This window comes from Phragmites australis, chromosome 3 (genome assembly GCF_958298935.1).
Source record: "Phragmites australis chromosome 3, lpPhrAust1.1, whole genome shotgun sequence".
NCBI classification, from domain to species: Eukaryota; Viridiplantae; Streptophyta; class Magnoliopsida; order Poales; family Poaceae; genus Phragmites; species Phragmites australis.
This window is the reverse complement of record NC_084923.1, coordinates 16752364-16773375: the sequence shown is the minus strand read 5'-3', so window position 1 is coordinate 16773375 and position 21012 is coordinate 16752364. Positions and strand designations below refer to the sequence as shown.

General features: G+C 44.0%; 3 protein-coding genes across 6 annotated transcripts; 1 reads left to right on the top strand and 2 right to left on the bottom strand.

The window, feature by feature from the left end:
• Nucleotides 1-3091: 3091 nt before the first annotated feature.
• LOC133912433 (protein PHOSPHATE STARVATION RESPONSE 1-like) lies at nt 3092-9062 on the bottom strand. 4 transcript variants are annotated; one of them, XM_062355151.1, is made up of 8 exons: nt 8909-9062; nt 6374-7029; nt 5501-5699; nt 5313-5389; nt 5192-5231; nt 4907-4958; nt 3972-4041; nt 3092-3684 (listed from the first exon to the last, which is right to left on the bottom strand). In XM_062355151.1, exons 2-8 carry the CDS (start codon nt 6935-6937, stop codon nt 3343-3345), a joined length of 1344 nt encoding a protein of 447 aa, XP_062211135.1. In that variant the 5' UTR covers nt 6938-7029; nt 8909-9062; the 3' UTR covers nt 3092-3342. The 4 variants fall into 4 exon arrangements, with proteins under 4 accessions (XP_062211135.1, XP_062211136.1, XP_062211134.1 ...); XM_062355152.1 differs by having other exon boundaries at nt 8939-9030; XM_062355150.1 differs by lacking the exon at nt 8909-9062 and adding an exon at nt 8720-8902.
• Nucleotides 9063-9865: 803 nt separating this feature from the next.
• LOC133912432 (probable dolichyl pyrophosphate Man9GlcNAc2 alpha-1,3-glucosyltransferase) lies at nt 9866-13473 on the top strand. The gene is made up of 6 exons (XM_062355149.1): nt 9866-10332; nt 10423-10618; nt 10723-10830; nt 12219-12380; nt 12570-12822; nt 12918-13473. The coding sequence occupies exons 1-6, from the start codon at nt 9935-9937 to the stop codon at nt 13355-13357; spliced, it is 1557 nt and encodes a 518-aa protein (XP_062211133.1). The 5' UTR covers nt 9866-9934; the 3' UTR covers nt 13358-13473.
• A 621-nt stretch (nt 13474-14094) lies between these two features.
• Nucleotides 14095-19183, bottom strand: LOC133912431 (leucine-rich repeat receptor protein kinase HPCA1-like). Its single transcript, XM_062355148.1, has 17 exons — nt 18824-19183; nt 18493-18619; nt 18339-18410; nt 18169-18243; nt 17995-18066; nt 17728-17889; nt 17547-17621; nt 17392-17463; nt 17200-17271; nt 17030-17098; nt 16861-16935; nt 16706-16777; nt 16476-16610; nt 15921-16396; nt 15659-15811; nt 14982-15574; nt 14095-14877 (listed from the first exon to the last, which is right to left on the bottom strand). Exons 1-17 carry the CDS (start codon nt 18933-18935, stop codon nt 14368-14370), a joined length of 2922 nt encoding a protein of 973 aa, XP_062211132.1. The 5' UTR covers nt 18936-19183; the 3' UTR covers nt 14095-14367.
• Between the last annotated feature and the right edge of the window lie 1829 nt (nt 19184-21012).

Genomic DNA, 21012 nt, shown 5'->3' with positions numbered 1-21012 from the left:
GTGCTGAGAATGAGGCCAGATGTGGACGGTGCTAGGGGTAGGTCGGGAGAGGAACACGAATGCCATAGACCTCTTGCATTGGTTAAGTACCACATGTTGGTGCCGTTGGCTTTAGCACTTTTTGTACTAACCACATGTCGATCTAATGGTAAGATAAGCTGGTTATCATACGCCGTGCTAACGCTTGCTGTGTGTCCCTATGATGCGTAAGAGAAAAATAATATGAGAAGCAAGGTGGCGGGGAGTCGAAGGTGTCCAGGACATGCTCGTGGTAACCCTGGTGTCATAGTGATATGTGAAAGTGGGTAGTTCCAGGTATGAGGAAGGTTGACATGAGTATCCCCTTGTGTGGGCCTGTGTGGTCGTGCAAGCCGAATGGTCCTCAAGTCGTGTGGATAAAGATGTACCCCTGCAGGGTGTAAAAATAATTTGAATTGCCGCGTTCTCGGTCATTAGCATGCTTCTGTCCATCCGCATCAGTCGTAGTCACGAATGTGAGATGATATGGTATGCTATGTTGGGATGTAGTTGAGATGGTTCTATTTTTAGATATATTTACGATGGTTTCAGTTACATATATGTTTATGTCGCTGATTACATGGTAGAATGATATAGTTGATCATGTGTAGATACTTACACATTTATATCAAAAATTGCTTTCGCATGTGAATCAACTTAACTTTGTGGTTGTTCCTTGCTAATCATCCAAATGCATAATCCTTGGAGTCGAATTATTTATATATACCCATTATAGATTAAGTCTTACGAGTACATTCGTACTCATGCTGCTCTTTCAGGTTTTGCAAGCGAGGAGGAGCTAGTGTTTTACTACTTCACGTCCACCAATGTAGGTGGTGTGTATAAGCAGTGCAAACTACTCGAGTGGCGAGTTTTTTGGGTGGTGCCTCAGGGCAATGGCTCCACCCACCTTTTGTTGTCAATAGATTTTATTACCTGCTGCGTAGTGTCTTGTAAATATTTATGGCAATGTAATGACTTAATGACATGTAATATATCTTAATTAATCATTCTTTCTTAAGCTTTGTTGTGATGACTTGTGTTGGAAAAGCGTGTATTCCGATATTGGGCACAAAATACATGCTGTGACTACCGGGTTAATATTCTATTCATGAAATTGGTATGAGACGACTTTAAAAGTTGCAAAGTTTAGAGGGAGTAAACTCCTAAAATATATAACCTATTAATGATCATTAGATTATAAATATTACACTCTTTTTCTTTATGAGTTTTTTTCTATCAAGATTTCTCATATAATGTTTTCAACGAGGCAATATCAATATAAACATATATGTCATATCATTTTCTCCTAAGATTTTTTTTCGCTAGGTTTTCAAAGAGTTTTTCAATGGCATATTACCATCAATATTTTTCTTCTCATATTTTTTCCAAATTTTTTTTTGAAGAAGTTATTCATTGATCAATATATGAGAATGAATCGATTAAAGAGGAGTGTTACGGTTGATCGATACAGAGCCTCAACCACCTATAACGGTTGCTTTCCATTCGTTGAGGAGGGATGTCTCCACAACGGACATCTCTTGGTACAATGTCTCCACAACGGACATCTCTTGGTACCTGTATAATTATGTACAATGATCAATGAATGGAACACAAGCTCATTTTCTATGTGCTGCTACTGCTGTTCAATAGAGTTTTCGATAGAATGAACCTACGCCCTGCCGAGACGGCGTTGCTGTACCGGCATGCCCTCGCTCGGAGGTTTTGCCCTCCTGTTTCCTTCAATGCTGTGTGATTCTTTGTCAAGTGTTGCAGATCCGGATAAGATACGAATGTGCGATGTTCTAGTTGATGTCGAATGACGTGCCATGTTCGAATGATGTGTGCAGCCGCACATAGTTTCAGAAGTTTGTTACAGGCATGTTCAGTGACGGGTCTAGTATTTTCAACTTAGATGTACATACTCATCGTGATCGTGTCCGCGCGCAGCCATGTGCGCCCCTTCTCGCTCATGCCCGCACCGTCACCGCGCCCCGTCTAGCGTTTGGATTCTCTTAGAAATATTTTGGTTCCAGATTCTCCCTGGAAACATTTTTTTTCAGTAACAACAATTGACATAGATATACAACATGAGCATCATCTCTGATCATTTTTGAACAATTGTTGCATGCATTTGCATTTAATTGGAATTGATCAAATTCATAAAAAATGAGGTCATATGAAGAAGCTTTAAATTTCACTATATAACTTATATCTGAAGGTAATTTTAGAAATTATCCCATTAATTAAGATGAATATTGGCGATTTTTTCCTTATTTTTGGGAATTCTTTTAAAGCTCTAAAAATTCATGAAATGTGCAAAAACAATCAACTTTAATGAATTTTAATTTGAATTCTGTTCAGACTTTTTAAGTGCAACCAGTTAAAATGGGTTGCTTATAGATTATACAACCTACACAAAAATTGGTAGATTTTTTGGGCCTTTTAGAAAGTCTAAACTTATAGAGAAAAGAGATTGAAAATATGGATTTTTAGGCAATCTCGCAACAGCTGAACAGAAGGGCTGAATGGAGAGAGAAAAGGGAGAAACGGCGATTCGGTCCGATTGCATAGAAAGTTTGGATCGCTGTCATTTGGATGCCGTTCTGCAAGAATTGCTTGCGAATCCGGAAGCTCCGAACAACCAAACTAGCAATATTTTTTACAAATATTTGGGTGTACACCCATGATCTCACGTGTGCCCGCCCCTGGGCATGTTACTGTTTCGATTTGGAGCCCAGGTGGAGAAAACACAACAAGGTGATCTGCAAAACAGGCGATTCCTCATAGTTATCTGATACATGACTAGTAGCGTGCTTCTTCTCGGACTCGCTTAGCGCTGGTCGTAATCATATCTCAAAGCAACAGAGAGCTCGTGTACTGCCTTGGAAAAAAAGGGGAAAAGGAACAGAGCCACGATAAAGATGAAAGTTGTCAAGTAATTCACATCTCAGTAAATGAGAATTCAAGACCACATCTACCTAAAACTTTAGGACCATAAGATCATAATTTCAAACTCAAGGCCATGTATACCAGTAACTCTATAGAGTTTGCAACATCAAGGAACTATGTATGCAGAAAGATAGGTAGATCGCAAGATCTCCTCTTTTATTTTTCCTCGTAATTTCGGAGGTAATTATTATTGCTAATGAGTCATACACATGGCTACCCGAAGTTTTTCTTCTTCTCTTTAGGTTCCAATAGCTAAGGTGGTTCAACTTAATAGACTTACGGATTAGTAGTCGAATTTGATACATGGACGGTACCAATTTTGACCAAGCAAATTGATCCAACAGCTATAATCTGAATGTTGAAACTGATGCGTTAACTATCTTGCAGCTTATGACGCTTCTCTTGGGAGATCTCAGAGCCATCATTTGCTGCTACTCGGGAATCAGAGTCAATTTCTGCAATTTTCTGTTTGACACCTAAATGGGTCGAACTCTCTCCCAGTTCTGCAGTCCCAGGGTTGCCTTCTGTTCTGTTTCGGTCCATGGCTGCATCACTATCCTTGTTTGCAGAGTGGCTCAGATCAGATGATGGGTTTGCTGTATCTCCTGACGATGGATCCTGCACCTTCTCGGTGCTGGATTTACACTGCTTTTCAAACATCATCTGCAGATACTTTCCTTGTTCTTCAATTCGCAACTGCAATTTTCTCTGAATCTGCAATAGAAATATGAAATTGAGTTCAGATTATGTGGATTTCATTTGCATTGACGTCGAGCATGCACTGTATCACGTTAAGATCTAAGCAATTATGTGGCTCTTCTGTTTGTGGAATACTACATTCCTGCAGCCACAGTTGCAAAGCTCACAAACAAGTGTGGAACAAAGGGTACATGTCAGTGTCGCATTTGTTAGTCCAAGAGCATACAAAGTGCAGCATGCAACTACCCTTCTAGGGCAATATTTGGCGAAAAACAAAGAACAACAAAATTTATAACTAGTACCTCAAGCTGTTCATGAAGACGCTTCTGAACTTCCATCTGAAGGAGCAGCGCTTCAGTAAGATCCATGCTCCTATATAAGAACCAAGATCATGCAAGAGTGTTAACCACGAAATGACCAACAAAGAAAGATGATGCACTTTCTCATATAATAAAGCCTCAAAATTAGAATTTATGTTTTTATAGAAGTGAATGCATAATGGACTCAATATGCATCATGACAATTCCAACACCAGATGAGGTAGAATTTGACAGATGCATCTACATTTAGAGCATGATCTGCACTCGGAGCACAAATAAACAAGGTTTTCTTATTAAGTGTTGGGTATCAGAGCATGATTGTAAAAGCATTTCCTTTAGCTTCACATAAACAAGGTTCCCAGAACAGATTTGAAACAGCCTGTAGGCAATAACGGTTCTTTATTGCATAGAACATTATGCAAATCGAAGGATCCAAATGTCAAGGCTTGGAACAGTCAGAAAAATGGATCAATTCTAGTGCCAGGAAAACGTGCCTGCCCAGACACTTCAATGTCATTATGAACAAAAAGCAAAGCAATTGTCCTGAAACAACCATTGTCCGATTATACCTACGGAAATTGGCCAGTAACCAGCAATTTAAACAATGCTGTTGGTAAAGATGATACTTTTTTTTATTCTCTGCTATCTGTTTGAAAAATGCAAGTGGAAGGGTATTTTATATTCCATATTTAAGCGATTGCCTACATTTCAACAATCATTTATATTTCACAGTAAAAACATGCCTATAAGTGAATCTCAAACATATATCAACATCTTTTTCTCAAGGCAATTATGACAGTCAACACAATAAATTGTCGTCCCAACTGTGACTAATACCAGTTACCACCAAAAGAGACAAACAGTGCGCCAGACAATGGAACAAAAGGAGATATAGTGGAATATAATTATTCACTGACATTTTCAGGTCCAGGGACAGCTCTCCAGTGGTTGTCCTTTTTTCTGATGCACCTGCATAATGAGTTATGAAAATGTTATATTCATACTAACAGTTCACACCAATTATAGTATAGCTACATGCATGCATGCTATTTGCAACAAAGAGTTCCTCACGACATGGTTGTTGGCTTGTTGCACCACAAGAAAATGAGTACTTCTATATAAAGTAGCAGACCCTAGCCATTGCCGCGCAAAATGTACTCAACAATGTATGTGCAATTGAGAAGAGTCCTATCGGGATAAACCTTCAGACAGGTCTGGCTTATAGCGGGCTGTGCGGTACTTCTGCAACACAAACCAGTTCAGATAAGAAAATGAAACGTCTCCTTTGGGCAAGGATACTACTTAGAAAGCTAAACAGCGAACCTGCAAATGGCTTTTGACATGATATATTGTCAAACCATCAACTTTCATATGCTTGAGCACGCCCTTAGGAGTAGCTTCTGAATAGGTATGAGACAGAAAAGAAAAAAAAACAGGCATTAGATACCATATAGGATTCATATTTCATACCTTGAATCATTTGAGGGAAATTGACAGCACAGCAGACATACTTTCGCTACCGCCAAGCTGATTTACAGCATCTACAAAACATTCATGAAGTTCTGGGGTCCACCTCATCCGTTGTTTAGCTGCAGAGGCATTGCTGCTATTGGGAGGGCTAGCAACAGGACAAATCTCCCCACTATGAGATGAAGCTGACTGGTTCACAGCAGGTTGTGATGCAGATGAGTTGGAAGGTTGGATCATGGCCTATAACAAAAGGGAGCAATAGTCATGAAAGAAACATAAGTCATTATAACAAGTTTCACTTAGAATTAAGGGGCTAGAACCATCTTAAAAATAATTGGACCTTTGAAGTCTATTTTGTGCCAAAGAGAAGATGCAGCAAGCCAGCGACATTACTTAGAATTTCCAGCGGTTACCATTTTAACATTAGGAGCATTAACAATCCTTACAAGATTGAAGATTATAACATGGTAGCTCAAGTAGTCAATCTAAAAACATCTATAACACTATTCAAACCAAGATACAGGGAATCATGGATGTTCTCCTCGCCATCACTTGAACAAGGCATATGACATGCAGGTTTTACATCACTTGAACGTTTATAAACTAAGAGCTAGAGCTAATTACATGAACAATGCTATGCGTTCTCATAGGAAAATGGCAAGGATAAAAATTAAACTCCCTTCTACAGATGTGTGTCACAGCAGTATGTGCAAAGCGAAAAATCTCAAACTTCAATCATTACATAAAATATGCACAGTAACATACCGGATGACCAGTAGATTTACTGTCAAAAGGACTTCTATAATTTTTAAGCTTTTGCTCATATGCAATAATAAATGAAAGAAGTACTTCTAAACTACCAGAACACAAGATGGACCTACAAGTTTACTCATTGTGATATTGCAATTGCATACCTTTGACTGGGAATCAGTAGCTGTTGCATCAAGAATATCTTTCCAATCATCATTAATTATCTCTGCCCACCATTCATTTTGTTTAGCAACCTCATCCGATGTCACAGCAGAACTGCCACTCTGGATCTGATTATCAGGAGCAGAAATATTATCTGTGTAACCTGGTAAAACATCCATAGCAGATGGGAAGCAGGCTGCCTCAGTGTGTGCTCCTGGAGTGTTATTAGATAGAGACTGAAACACTTCAACATTGGATGACTGAGAAATAAAGGGAGCAACCATTGACTGCCTCTCATGGTTAGACACAGAATCAAGTGGACTAGCAGAGTAGCCTGAATATGATGATCCGATGACACCAGCTCTTGGGTGCACAGAAGCAGACTGAGGTGCACTGTGACGCGATGGCATAGAATCATCTGGCAGTTGCCTCGACATTGGAATATGCTGGGGGTTGTGAGGCCTTGGGAAGCTCTCTTTCAAAGAATTTGGCAGAATAGGTAAAGAGGATGACATTGCTCCCAAAACTCTGCTGTTTTGAGACTGCCTCACATGAAACTTCCTCATTTAGAATAGTGCACAAGCTTCGTTTCTTTCCCATAAATTGCTTTTGGTACCTTTGTACAGGGTCACCTCGCCAAAAGCTTTAATCCATTACTCTGCAGATGGTTAAGAAAAACAAAGTTAAATAAGGTAACATAGTGAGAGGTCACATGAAAATACTGCAACTGCAACAAACATAGCTAGCAGTAAAATAGAATATCAAGTATATATTACTGGAACCAACCATGAGTAGGCAGCAATCTAACTAGTGTCATGTGGATCAAAAATTCAGTAAACAAGAAATGGTAGAATCTGAAATGAGTTAGCAACAGTCATTAAGTTGCAAACTTTTGTACAGGGGTGGCCAGCAACATAATAATAGGTCACTCCTTCACCTCCCTTTCTCAGTTTTTTTTTCAAAAAAAGAAGAAGAAGAAATGTCCATTCTGATTGTAGAATGGTAGATATTATACCATAAAATAGATGGGAATGGAATTAAGAGAACCGTGGCATTGGTCATAGGCAAGGCATAACTTGACCGATGAAGATTCAACCAATTGCAATTATGCAATGGGTGAGCAGCACCATTTTCTTGCCAGCTCAAGGGTGCCATTTAATTAATACTTTCTTTGAAGCTAGAAACTACCATTTTTTACACATAGCACACCAACATGCACAACCTTACATGGAGCATGATGCCATAATCATGCGGTCATATCCTGACATGGTGGCACTGACCCCGACCCTCTTCCTACAACCAAAGAAGGCTATACATAACTTTTAGCTGCACTTCTTATCCTCATAATTCCAAAATAAAGGAGTGACTGATTATTTAGTGTTTCTACTCTTTCAAAGATCAATCTACGAGACGATATTCCAAGGAAAGCCATCTCAATACTCAAAGCATGACAAATACAACTTAAGCCATACAAGATCCTCAGTGCCGGACTAAGACAAACCCTATGGGGCAGGCAACTGTTCCAAGGGGGAAGGACATGACAACATGGCCGATAATTGCAACCATAATAGTATCTAATATTCTAATAGGGTGTGTTTGGTTGCTCGAACGAGATTTTGTAGAGCTACATCGTATAAGCAGGCCGAGGGGAAGCAGACTGGGTGGAGTCATATGTATTGAAAAGAAGAGTGTTTGGTTGATTATATCTATTTTGACAGACTGAGCTAATTTTCTATTTGACTAACTGAATCTGAGACCGCATGAACAGATACAAGAGTTGAGATTGTGATTGGTTACTCGTATGAAGATTATTTTGTCACACTGACAAGTAGGTTCGTCTGTATCCACTCAGCTTGGATAAGACTCTATATTTGCATCCACTAATGCAGATGGGAACAATGATACAGACAACCAAACACGTTTCTTCCTGAGATTATAACACCCACTAAGCCAGGCTGAGGAGAATTCAGACAACCAAACACACCCATAATTATCATATAACGCGTCCTTGGTCCTACCCCACCATATCTCCCGTCGTTCTCTGTACCACCATCACACACTCACACCATCATAATCCACAAGCACGTGCACTACAACTGCTACCCACCAAACTCTCACAGGCACAGGTCGCGATCATAAACCCTAAGTAACCCCGGGTTCGCGCGCGCGGCTCGCCTCCGCTTCTGTTCCATCTGGCCGGCCGGGTCCGATCAGGATCGTGCCGGCGAAACCGATCGCCCCGGTAACGAACTGGGCGGCGTCGGGTGATCGATACGGCGCGGATGAGCTGGTTTGCGCTGGATTGGACCGGAAGAGACGAGGAGATTGGGGGACAGGCGCGTGCGTACCTGGGCGGGGAAGGGAGGGCGCGGTGCGACCGTCGCGACGCTAGTCCCGGCTGGCTTTTCACGGGGAGGAGAGGGTGGGAAGGGGGAGGAATCTGGGTGGGGCGATCGCCTTTTGCTGTCGCGGTGGGGAGGGGGGAGAGAGAGAGAGAAGCTGCGGGGATGGGGAGAGAGAATGGGGGAGGTGAGAACCTGGTGCGCAAAGAGGACGACGACGCCCACCTGTTGCTCGAGGAGGCGCACCTCAGGCCCATGGTGCGGTGGAGGTTTTCTGCGGATAGGCCCCTGCAGTCTCGACGTGCGGCGAACTTTACTTGCCGCTTTGGTGCTTGGACGGTGGGGATTCCACAATTTCGGTCACTTTTTAACTTCAAAGATTACATCAAGAGTTGTGCAAATGCAAATTAATTAGTCATATGTCTCTCCTCTTCGATCCCTGTAGATGCCACGGCAGTGTTAACGTCGTTGCAGCTTTCTCATGTGCATTGTATTTCGCTACCTATTTGTTTTCATCGTCTAACTAGCTCAACATTACTATTCTAGCTCAACATTACTATCATTCTATCATCATATTCTAACTTAATTTAATGGATATTGTCATCCCACTCTCATATGCCACCTATCTTCTTTCTCTTCTATCGCAAATTAAGGTGACGTCATCACCTATCTATATTTATAATTATTTTCTCTCTTATAGTTTGACAATAATGAGCTCATTGTATAATACTAGCGAACCATAAACTTAATTAGTTATTATTAAAGAAGAAATGACAAGATATTAAAATTACCATAGAAGCAACATAGAAAATTAAAGAGATGACTCATATATATTAACATTGATTGAAAGTTAACAAATTTTGAGCCAGTTGAGATCCAGCAATACTATATATAAAATATTCTGTATAGTTTGAATGCTTAATAAAGATTTTAAAAATAACAAATACATAAATAAACTAAATATTAATATATACTAAACTTTTTCTATACCCACGTCTTTCAAAATTTATACCAAATTACTCTAAAACTCTACCAAAATACTTTAAAACTCTATCAAAGTCGCTTTCAAAAGAGGTTTTGCAGCAGTGGCTAATCGGTATGCGGTTCGACTCGACGGCTAGCACAGAAAACCAAATCACCCCCAACCGTCTGTGCCAACTCCTAGATCCACGCTATCAAAAAAAAAACTCCTAGATCCACGGTAGCCAGAGGCGGCCGCCGATGGCGAAGCAGAGGAAGCCCCGTGCCCCCGCCCCAGATCCGGCAGCCGCTGCGCGGCTCCCATGGCACCCCGCCGCGCCGCCCGTCCCCACCGCCCTGCTCATCTCCCTCGCCGCCCTCCTCGTTCGCGTGCTCGTCTCCCTCGGACCCTACTCCGGCCAGGGCGCGGCGCCCAAGTTCGGCGACTACGAGGCGCAGCGGCATTGGATGGAGCTCACCCTCCACCTCCCTTCCTCCGACTGGTACCGCAACACCTCCGACAACGACCTCGCCTACTGGGGTCTCGACTACCCGCCCCTCTCCGCCTACCAGAGCCTCCTCCACGGGCGCATCGTCAACGCCGCACTCCCCGACGCCGTCGCGCTCCGCTCCTCCCGCGGCTTTGAGTCCCCGGAATCGTGCGCGCACGCTTAACAAGATCTTACCGCTTCCAGAATCGCGCTTGTCTTTGTGTTGTTAACCCTTTGCGATTGATTTGGTTCCTTTAGGAAGTTGCTGATGCGGTGGACGGTGCTGTCGTCGGATCTGCTGGTGTTATTCCCGGCTGCATTGTGGTTCGTGTGGGCGTACATGAAAGATGGGATTGGTGTTAATGGGGAGGAGAGACGGGAGGGGTGGACGTGGCTGCTTGCCATGGTCCTGATCAACCCGTGTTTAGTATTGATCGATCATGGCCATTTTCAGGTGGGTATTGTACTAATCATGTGTGTGATTGAGGTGGGGTAATAGAGCGGACTGCTTTGCGTTACATTTTGTTGGCTGGCTGATAACTAGTTGTTTTGTTTCAGTATAACTGCATCAGCCTTGGCCTGACGCTTGGAGCGATTGCTGGTGTTTTGTCAAGGAATGAATTTGTTGCTGCTGTTCTCTTCAGTCTTGCAATTAACCACAAGCAGGTATGCCTCTTGTCTGGAAAATTATGTTCCTTGGGCCATTTGGAAGCTTTGTTACCATACATGTAAGGCCAAACCTCCTATTGTGTGCTTGTTTTTGCAGTGTTGAAAAAATCGGCCGATTTTCAGCGATTAATCGGCCCGATTAATCACTGATCGGCAGGGGAACGAGTCGATTACGGTGAAATCGGCTCAAAAATTGGCTAGCCGATTAATCCCTTGACCACCGATTAATCTCCTCCCTCAAAACGCATCACAACCTCAGTAGCGTCAGCGTCTCGCGCAGTCGCGCTAGCCCCTCGCGCTGCTGCCCCTCGAGCCCAAGCAGTCGGCCGCTCGGGCACCCGCCCCTCCTCAAGTCGTTGGATCCGGAAGGGCACCGCGTATCGTCGACCCTATCCACCGCCACTGCCAAACCCTATTCGCCGTTGTCGCCATCCTATGTGAGTGTGTGAGTGAGAGAGAGATCGAGAAAGGGGCTGAGGGAGAGGCAGAGAGAGATAAGAGAGGGAGAGAGGTGGGCCACCGGCCCAAGAAGAAAAAGGCCCACCCAGAGAGATATATCTATTTTACTATTTTTCCTTCTTATACATGTCTATTCTAGTATATTATATTGCTAGATTACATAAAAAATAAGGTATATTCCTTGCTGGCCAACCGATTAATGGTCGACCGATAAATTCAGTTAATCTCCGATTAACCGATTAATCCCCGATTGACCGATTAATCCCTACTCCCCGGCCGGCCGAGCAACTACCGATCACCGATTTTTTGAACAATGTGTTTTTGCAAACTCACACCTTTCCGAAATGCAAAATAGCTGTTCCTGGGGTGGATACTTACTTAGCCCAAGAGGTTATCACTATATGTACGAAGGCAGAGCTCATGATCCAACTGGAAATTGCATCAACAGCGAACAAAATTGTTAACTTTATCGTTTGCCTTGGTATGCTTGACTCCCAGTGATTGGAAGACTTAGAGACATGATGCTAGAATTTAGACTTAATTTTTTTATCTCCTGAAATAAATAGTTAAATACAATAGGCTATCATGAGGTACACATGAGGTGTTGCTGCAATATTAGTCCCAAACTTTTGATGTGTACCAGCTGGATTATCAGGCTAGCTTAAATTTTCAGTAGACAGCGAGTGGGAATTGAACATCCTTACGTTCTGTCTATTATTTTGGTGGGATCATGGGAAATAGAGTAAGCAACGATGGGTGACCAATCTAATATGTGAACTTTAATCTACTATAATTTTTATGACCCTTTCAGATAACTAATCTGGGGCATTTTGTCCCCATTGTACAAAGAACATGTCAGATTTAGTTTAAAGTTTCAATACCCCATGCTTTTCTTACATATCCTACAACTGTACGATGTGTTGCAGATGAGCCTGTACTTTGCACCAGCTTTTTTCAGCCATCTTTTGGGGAAATGCCTCAAACGGAAATATCCGATTATTGAAGTCATGAAACTTGCTTCCGTGGTCTTGGGAACTTTTGCTCTTGTCTGGTGGCCATATTTGCATTCTCATGAGGCTGCCCTACAGGTAATGTAGATTACCCTCCTCGTTCTTTATGTTTAAGGAAACCACGTTCTATTGTTGAATTACACCCAGTACAATCTGCAGAAATTTTGTTTTCATCGAGCTGGTGTTAGTCTGCAGCATGAAACTTGTTTTTGTGTTTATTACACTGTTTGTCAGTCAGTACTGAACTTGTGAAGTCTGCATTATCAGGTGATCTCTCGATTAGCTCCATTTGAGAGAGGTATATATGAGGATTATGTTGCAAATTTCTGGTGCAGTACTTCAGTTATTATCAAGTGGAAGGGATTGTTTGCAATAAAAACGCTGAAACTTATGAGTCTCTCTGCCACCATCCTGGCTTTCTTGCCTTCATTTGTTCAGCAAGTCAAGTCACCAAGTAATCTTGGCTTCCTTTATTCTCTGATGAACAGCTCATTCTCTTTCTACCTATTCTCTTACCAAGGTATGTTTTACCACGAAGTTATAGGTTCTCTTTTTTTTGTTGTAGGTATTTATTGTTTCTTTTATTTCATGGTTTCCCTCGTTTTCTATTTGCAGTTCATGAGAAATCAATTTTGCTTCCTCTTTTACCGGCAAGCCTTTTAGCACTAAAAGAACCTCAGCTGTATGGATGGTTTGTGTACTTTGCACTTTTCTCAATGTACCCGCTTATCTGCCGTGATCAGCTTCTTCTACAATATATAGCTGTTCTTGGCCTGTTCTTTCTTTTATACTACTCACCTGGTGGAAGCCACGGAAAGAGATTGAACATTCCACACGGAACAAAGGTAGTTCTTAGCTTGCCATTTTTGTGCTCACTCTTTCTCCACATTGCCTACTTGCAAATAGAGCCTCCCAAGAGGTATCCCTTCCTCTTTGATGCGTTGATAATTTTCATTTGTTTTTTGCAATTTTTCATTTTGACTCTGTACACCAATTATAAGCAATGGATGTTGGACACCCATTCTAGATCAATAGGTGTGAAGAAGGATCTATGATCGAATATTTTGACAGTTAATTTCACATACAAAGTCACTATACAATTGTAACTATTGTGTGTGTTCCCTTGTAGCATTGACTCATTTTTTATGAATGAAATTGATGACTTTTTGCACATTGAGCAAATACAGACATTTGTATGTGATAGGAAATTTGAGTAAAAAATGTCATGCTCTACCGTGATCATGGGAAACTAGAATTTAGGCAATGTGGACTCAGTACTGCTTTTGTGCCACATCAGATCAGGATTTATGACTTGCTGCTATCTTTTCAAGTGTTGGGCTTGCCCTTGAAACTGCCAATACTGGTATCCTATATAGGACATGTTTGGAACCTTTGCAGACCTCACCTTGCCCAACTTGCCTAGCTCTGCAAAACATGGCAAGTCTCCCTTCACCTGTTCGGTTCCTTGCCCTTCATTTCCTCCCCCCTCCCAAACCATGAGGTACCCGATTTGGGTGGGGAGGAGTTCGTATCGATGCAAGGACGCGGTGCTCATTCTGTCGAACTCAATTCAGGCGGTGAGGTCCTCATTCTGTTGGCCTATGTCGGCCGATGTCAAGGTCTTTGTTTCAGGAGTGGAGCTTGGGAGTGGCGAGAGCAGCGAGAGTGAGCCAACCTTGGCATGCACAGGAAGGAAATCTTGCTCAGGTGGGCGAAATTGCTGGGCGAAGCGAGTTTTTAGGTTTTTGGTCGCTACCAAATGGCTTTTGCCCCTGGAGTCAAACACGCCTCATGTCATCTTTGCTCTATAAATTCCTTGGTGGCCTCCAGTGGTACATTTAGTCCAAAAATTACAGTAAGTGTAACACTTTAGAGGCAACTAGGTTCGTTCTTGATGTTTCTTCTAACCATACATCAGAACATCACCATACAGAATCAGAGTGCAACAAGTACCGAGCGCACGCATACAATAAAAAAATTCTTCATATCTCTACATATTCTTCAAGCCACTTGCTGAGGAGGAAGAAAAAGGACGAGGAAAAGAGAATCTTAATCCAGAAATCAGCTATTTTGGTTCGATCTTGGATTGGAAGGAATATCCTCCGCTATAGTCGAATGAGTCGGTGCTTACGTCCTTGTCCTTAAGGAGAGCATCATTGTAAGGATGGCGAGGAGCTCCCTTTGTGACTTCGAAATCAGTTGCAGATGTTGAGGCGGACGTCGAGGCGCTGCTAAGCCCCTCGCTCTGCAGCATCATCTCGATCTCCTTGACGATGTCGCTCATGGACGGTCGGGCCGTGGCCACCTCGTCCAGGCACTTGAGGGCCAGCTGAACAAACTTGCTGAACGCCGCGAGACTGGTGGTGTTCATGATCCTGGCATCTATCATGTCCTTGAGACCGCAGAACTCGGTGTCAGAGGCGTCCAAAATCCTCTTCACCTCGCGGACGATGTACTTGCCCTTCTCGATCGGCTGCTTCGCGACGATCAGTTCGAGCATTACCACGCCGAAACTGTAAACGTCGCTCTTCTCGGTAAGTTGCTGCGACATGTAATATTCAGGATCCAGATAGCCCTGCAGGTGAAATGGAAAATACAAGGTCAGATCACCGGAAGCTTTGTCGTCGTCGGCGGATGCAGTAACAGACAACAAGTATAAATCTGACAAGTAGTCGCTACCAGTGTTCCTTTCACTTGGGTACTGACGTGGCCCCTCTCGCTGTCCGACACTAACTTGGAGAGGCCGAAGTCGGCGACCTTGGCCGTGAGGTGCTCGTCCATGAGGATGTTGCTGGATTTGACGTCCCGGTGGATGATCGGAGGGTCGGCGAGCTCGTGAAGGTAGGCCAGTCCGCGCGCCGCGCCGAGCGCCACCCGGAGCCGCTTCTTCCAGTCCAGATGCAGCCCGCTCTTACCGGAGAGGCTGTCGCGCACCGTGCCGCCGGGTATGAACTCGTAGACGAGCATCTGCTCCCCCTGCTCGAAGCAGAAGCCAACGAGGCCAACGAGGTTCTTGTGGTGCACGCGCGAGAGCAGCTCGATCTCCGTCTTGAACTCCTGCCCGCCCTGCATGGACCCTTGCTGCGCCCTCTTGATGGCGATGAACTGCCCCGTCGGCAGCATGCCCCTGTAAACCTTGCCGTACCCGCCGTAGCCGAGCTCGTTTGCTTCGGCGAAGTTGTTGGTGCTCTTCTTGAGCTCCTCGTAGGAGAACCACCTCGCCCCTTTCAGCCGCGGAGCGCCGCCCCTCTCTTCGCTCCGAGCCCACGACGCTGCCGCAGTTGACACATAGAGGTCTCTCTCAGCGCAAAGCATTGTCAAATGAACATGGCAACAATCTTAGAAGGACTACGTACCGAAAGGCCCGCCGAGCTCCTGCTTCGCCTTCTGCGCCCGCCGCCTCTGCACAAACGCATAGACGGCCGCTCCGGCGAGCGCAAGTCCCAGGACGCCGCAGCCCACCGCTATCCCGATGATCACGCCCTTGCTCTTCGACGACGACCCGTTTTCTACAGCCATCACCAATTGAATTCGGTGTGTCAGCCGTGTGCAAAAAAGTTGCAAACATCTCGATGATACTTCTCAAGTTCTCATTTCAGTGGTGTTCTTGATCCTGACCTGGGAAGGGATACGGCGAGGCGATGAAGTAGTAGGGTCCAAACTCCTTGGGCGGCTTGAAAGTCTGGTTGCTGAGGTCGAAACCGATGCGAATGACCTCGGAGCGGTTAAAGTAGGCGCTGCTGCCGGAGGGGAAGAGCTTGACCTGCACCACCATGTAGGAGTCGCTGTTGAAGGAGGGGTCCTGCAGGTAGACGGAGCCTGGGGTGAGGCTCAGTTTGGTCCACAGCTTAATCTCCAGTGCCTGGAACGCGGTGCCGTTGGTCACGTCCCGGAAGAAGGGCGCGCGGAAGTACATGACCCCCTGGTACGGGTACGCGCACGCGCAGCTCTGCGGGCTCAGGCTCTGCCCCGCCGGGCACGACCCCGATAAGCACTTCACCAGGCTCGTAGAGTACGGCACCGCTTCCAGCCGCTGCTTCACGTTGCAGTACGGCGTGTTCGGCAGGCGCTCGCACACCGGGTTCCCGGCAAGCCTGAACGGAACACAGAGAGAAGAGTTGGAAACGTCACAGAATCTAGTAGCTTTTGCGTTGCACAGGAGCGGTGACTCACGCAAGTGTGCCGTTGTAGCCGGCGGTCACCGTGTAGGCGGAGAACTCGTTGTCCTTGAAGCTCACGAGGCTCAGCTCGCTGCTGATGCTGATGCCCATGTCCAGTGTGCCGTTGAACGCGTTTCCATCGAGGATCCTGCGGAATCAAGGCACTTTCAGTTTGTTACTGCACTCTTAGAATCAGTTTCATTGGATTTTGGTCTGATTCAGAAGGTTGGTGAGTGAGCTTACACTTGCTGCAACTGTGGACTGCTGAACAGCCTTGTCGGCACGGGACCGTAGAGCCTTCCAGACTGTATGATCCTAGATGAACATCAGAGAACTTTGTTAGGTTTGGTTACATGAACATATGATGCGAATCTGCAAGGTTTGACCGAGAAACTTACAAAGCTGAGAGCTGTGGCAACTTCCAAAACCATGGTGGGCTCGGGGAAGGATCAAATGTGTTGTTGCTCAGATCACTGGATGCAATTAGACAGGAAAAATTTCAGGGTAAGCTTGTTCAGTGATGGGTATAAATTAGCAGAAGAAATCTTCAAGGTGCTGATTTCTTACACGTAATTGAGAAGAGCCATCCCAGATAGATCTGGCAATGGTCCGGTCAGCTGGTTGTTGGCTAAGTTGCTGAAACACACCAACACTGTGTTTAGTATGACTGTATCTTCTCATGCACACAATTACACTGGTTCTAGTATATGGTATTGTGCAGTTCTTGAACAACTTACAGCTCATTTACTTTGGTGAGGTTATTCAGATTTAAAGGAACTGGGCCAGAGAGGGAATTTCTGTCCAGCCGGCTGTCAAACAACGCACAAGGTAGAGAAATGTTTTATTACATATTTGGTACTGAACTCAAAAAGCAGGAATCATGCATAGGTTCAGCTGAAGCTTTTTTGTTTGTGCCGATAGGGACTTACACAACTTCAAGTGTACTGACAAGTCCAAGAGAGTCTGGGATACTCCCGGTGAATTTATTTCCATCCAAGAGTCTGAACCAATTATCTTACGGTGTCAGTAATTTTAACCAATTTTGAAAATTTCTAGAAACCGGAGTTTCAGTTCAGGAGCTCACAGATGGATCAGTGTCATCTCAGGGCTCAAGAGAGCATCAGGGATTGGACCAGACAATTGGTTCTTGTTGAAGTGACTGCAGAGAAACATTTAGAAGAACGAACAAGGGCGCTTTGGTCAGTGATACATTCCATTTCAAGTTTTTTTTTTTAAATAGAAGTAAACAAAATTATTGGACCTACAAGTGTTTGGTGTTGAAGAGCTTGTCTAGACCCATTCCATCACTTGTCGAAATCGGCAAGGGACCGCTCAATTGATTGTCGGCGATATCAAACCAATAGAGGCTGGAGAGATTTCCCAGTGAAGCTGGTATTTTTCCAGAGAACTGATTTGAGTTCAATGCCCTGCAACAGAGTTGATGTCTTATTTTCCGTACAAACGGTGAACTACAAAAGAACAAAACCGCAATATCATCTGAGCTAACTCCTGCAACAATGGGTAACCCTTACATGTAGGACAACTTTGGCAAACTCCCAAGCTCATCCGGTATGGTGCCATGGAAACTGCAACCGGCTAGAATCCTGTAAAACAAGCAGTTCGAATCAACATCTCAGAAGGGAGAAGGGAGAAAGGAGAAAGCAGAAACCAAGAAAGAAAGAACACAGGACACGTCAAGAAATTACAAGGTGGTGAGCTGCTTCAAGTTTCCAATGGTCGGAGTGAGCACACCGCCGAGGTCCTTGTTGAATGACAGGTCCCTGCAAACACACAATTTGCTCATGACTCGCTGTTGAAAGTTGCAAGAACAGAAGGCTAAAGAAAAGGTTTAGCTTGACAGAGTGATACTACATACAGGGATTGCAGGCCACTGAGCTGCCCTATGTCAGCAGCTAGAGCTCCTTCGATGCCCATAGTGGACAGTTTTCTGTAAAGAGTCGCACAAAGGCAAGTAGACTCAGTAGAGTGAGTGTGCAATGAAATCTTGTTCAAGTTCTGGGGACACCTACATGGAGATCACTTTGTTGCTGCTGCATGCCACTCCTTCCCATGGCGAATCGCCGCATGGATCGTCGGACTGTCCCCAGGTCGGTGGCGCGTTCTGCCACTGATCCATCAACGCCCGGAGAACAGAAGCTGCAGTCAAGTCCATAGTTCAATATATGAGTTAAGAGAACTATTATTCCTGTTCCCTAATTGTTGACAAAGAAAGAATCAACCCAGAGCAGCTCAACACAACCATGGAGACAATATTTCCTCCAGACTAAGAAGAGCAAACTCGCTATGCACGAGAAAACAATATCTCAAAGCAAGCGAACATGGTTGAGTCATGGTACTCACTGTCCTCGCTGTCTGTCATGCCATGGCATGCTCGGACACACGCCGAGAGCACCAAGACGACGCCAAGAGCCAAACCCCTCATCCCTCCACTGCATCCAGTTGCTGCCTCCATGCGCGAACCGCGGCCGAGCTCCCGGCCCGGGGTGCGGTTTTAGGTCGCCCAGACACTTATCAAAAGCTCGGGAGCGCAGAACAACCACCGGCACCACAACCGAATTCCACGATGCGCCTCATGATGGGGTGTGCACACAATGAAGCCAAAATGGAAAGACCGGAGGTGGCAACGACGACTTGACTTGGAAGCAAGCCAAGCTCCGGTCCCGGCCCAACTGGGTCGTGTCGTCCCACCCTCTCGCTGTCTGCGGAAGAAAGACACCACGCGAGCATCATTCGTCAACATACATAGCCCTTGCTCTACGGCAAGTCCTGAGGATACAGTGACAGTGCTGTACTGCACTAATGCTTGTTCGTGTAATGGTGCTTAGAAAGTGTGTTCCCATGGGGCTGAAAGGTGATGATGGGGAGGTTAGCGATGATGAGGGGCGTGGTTCAAGGGACGTAAAGGGAGGAAATAGGTAGGGATTAAACAAATATTAGTGCTCATCAATTGACATGCCTTTGCTGCAGGGTCTTTTGCTCAGGAAAAATACTTAAAACAGATTTTTGGATTGTGTAGAAAAATCATCCTTGTTTTAGAAGCAAGGTTAGTGTAAAGACCGGCTAAAGTTACTGTATCATAACTTGCCATGCCTGGCATCGTGCGAGAAATAGGATAGGAAAACAGGTCGTCAATCCAAGGTAGTCACGATCGTAGCGTTGGACCGTTGGACCGTTGATGTTAGATTGAAAGTTCTATGGATTCAGTGAAGTGAAAATTGTAAGCGAGAAAAGTTGCGTTATATTTAATTGATTGAAAACAGAGTACAAAAGTTACAAATATATAGATTACAGCAAACATGTGAACACGTGATCTCATATTCTCATGGAAGAGCAAGTGTCACGCATGCAGGAAGCAGAGGCACTGGCAGCCGTGCAGACACGAGGGACGGGCATGCAGAGCCATGCATGGAAGGCTAACAGTGACATGAATGTGACATGAATGGGAGATAGAAAAGATCAGCTCACTACCGCATAATATCTCATTAGTGTTAGTTTAAAATTATCATTAGTGATGAGTTTTGAATCGATAATAATTACTCGACACTGATAGTCAGTGATTATCAGTGCTGGATATGGAACCGACACTGAAAATCACTATCAGTGCCGGTTCTCTGTTAGGAAACGACACTGATACTAATTATCAGTGTCGGTTCTAAAATAGAACTAGCACTAATAGATACAGCTAAAAAAATTACACAATTCAAAATGCATCACATGCACATACACCCATTCTTCTAATATTTAAGTCACGATAAACACTTAATACATTAATTCAAACTATAGTTATTTCTAAAATTACATCAAATACCATTATATGCATAGTTGATATGTAAAATTTCAACTCCAAATATTACATCAAAATAATTCAATGCATAAATGAGCACACTAGTTGTTGCTTCAAACAGAAGTTTCATTGGACTTCCGTGAATAACGAAACTGTTATTATCGCACTGAAACTTAATGTGTGACTGATACTTTCCTTCTCGGACCTTCCTGTATTCAGGACTAAGTAATGTATACCCCCATTGCTGGGCAAGAGACGTAAGATTGAAGTCAAGCTATGATCCATCCGCATCCGAGTGTTTAGGTAAAAATCCTATAGACAAAGAGCAATAATATATAGGAAAATTTTAATATTATTACAATAATCCTAGCTACAAACTACAGGTTCATGTCACCAACCGTTTCAGTTGTATGTAATCACGAGAGCCTATGAGTCTTGCAAGCACATCTTTATTCTGTTAAAGCGCTTTCAATTTGAAATAGTTGTAGTCCGAAAACATGTATCCAAGTTGCAGGTTAACCGATTATAGAATCTCATGGACAGCAGATCTTTCAGCCATAAGTCTTTGGTCTGTTTCGGAGCTTGATGCTGTTAAACTGATTATCCTTCTTTAGAAAAAAACAATGCTAAAAGAGATAGTGATCTTCATTTTATTGTTATCAGCCAATGTGGTCGTCACCACAGGTGGTGTGCCACCAAGGTCCGCAATAATATCATGTAGCCATTGTAGATGAGGAAGCATCTA

Coding starts and splice junctions, on each gene's coding strand:
- LOC133912433 (XM_062355151.1), bottom strand. CDS start 6,937: ATGAGGAAGTTTCATGTGAGGCAGTCTCAAAACAGCAGAGTTTTGGGA. Junction 5,232..5,312: donor ATGTCAAAAGCCATTTGCAG/GTTCGCTGTTTA, acceptor TTTGTGTTGCAG/AAGTACCGCACAGCCCGCTA. Junction 4,042..4,906: donor CTGTCCCTGGACCTGAAAAT/GTCAGTGAATAA, acceptor GTTCTTATATAG/GAGCATGGATCTTACTGAAG.
- LOC133912432 (XM_062355149.1), top strand. CDS start 9,935: ATGGCGAAGCAGAGGAAGCCCCGTGCCCCCGCCCCAGATCCGGCAGCC. Junction 10,333..10,422: donor GGCTTTGAGTCCCCGGAATC/GTGCGCGCACGC, acceptor TGGTTCCTTTAG/GAAGTTGCTGATGCGGTGGA. Junction 10,831..12,218: donor TTGCAATTAACCACAAGCAG/GTATGCCTCTTG, acceptor GATGTGTTGCAG/ATGAGCCTGTACTTTGCACC.
- LOC133912431 (XM_062355148.1), bottom strand. CDS start 18,935: ATGGAGGCAGCAACTGGATGCAGTGGAGGGATGAGGGGTTTGGCTCTT. Junction 17,890..17,994: donor TTGCCAAAGTTGTCCTACAT/GTAAGGGTTACC, acceptor ACTCTGTTGCAG/GGCATTGAACTCAAATCAGT. Junction 16,611..16,705: donor AGTCCACAGTTGCAGCAAGT/GTAAGCTCACTC, acceptor TTGATTCCGCAG/GATCCTCGATGGAAACGCGT.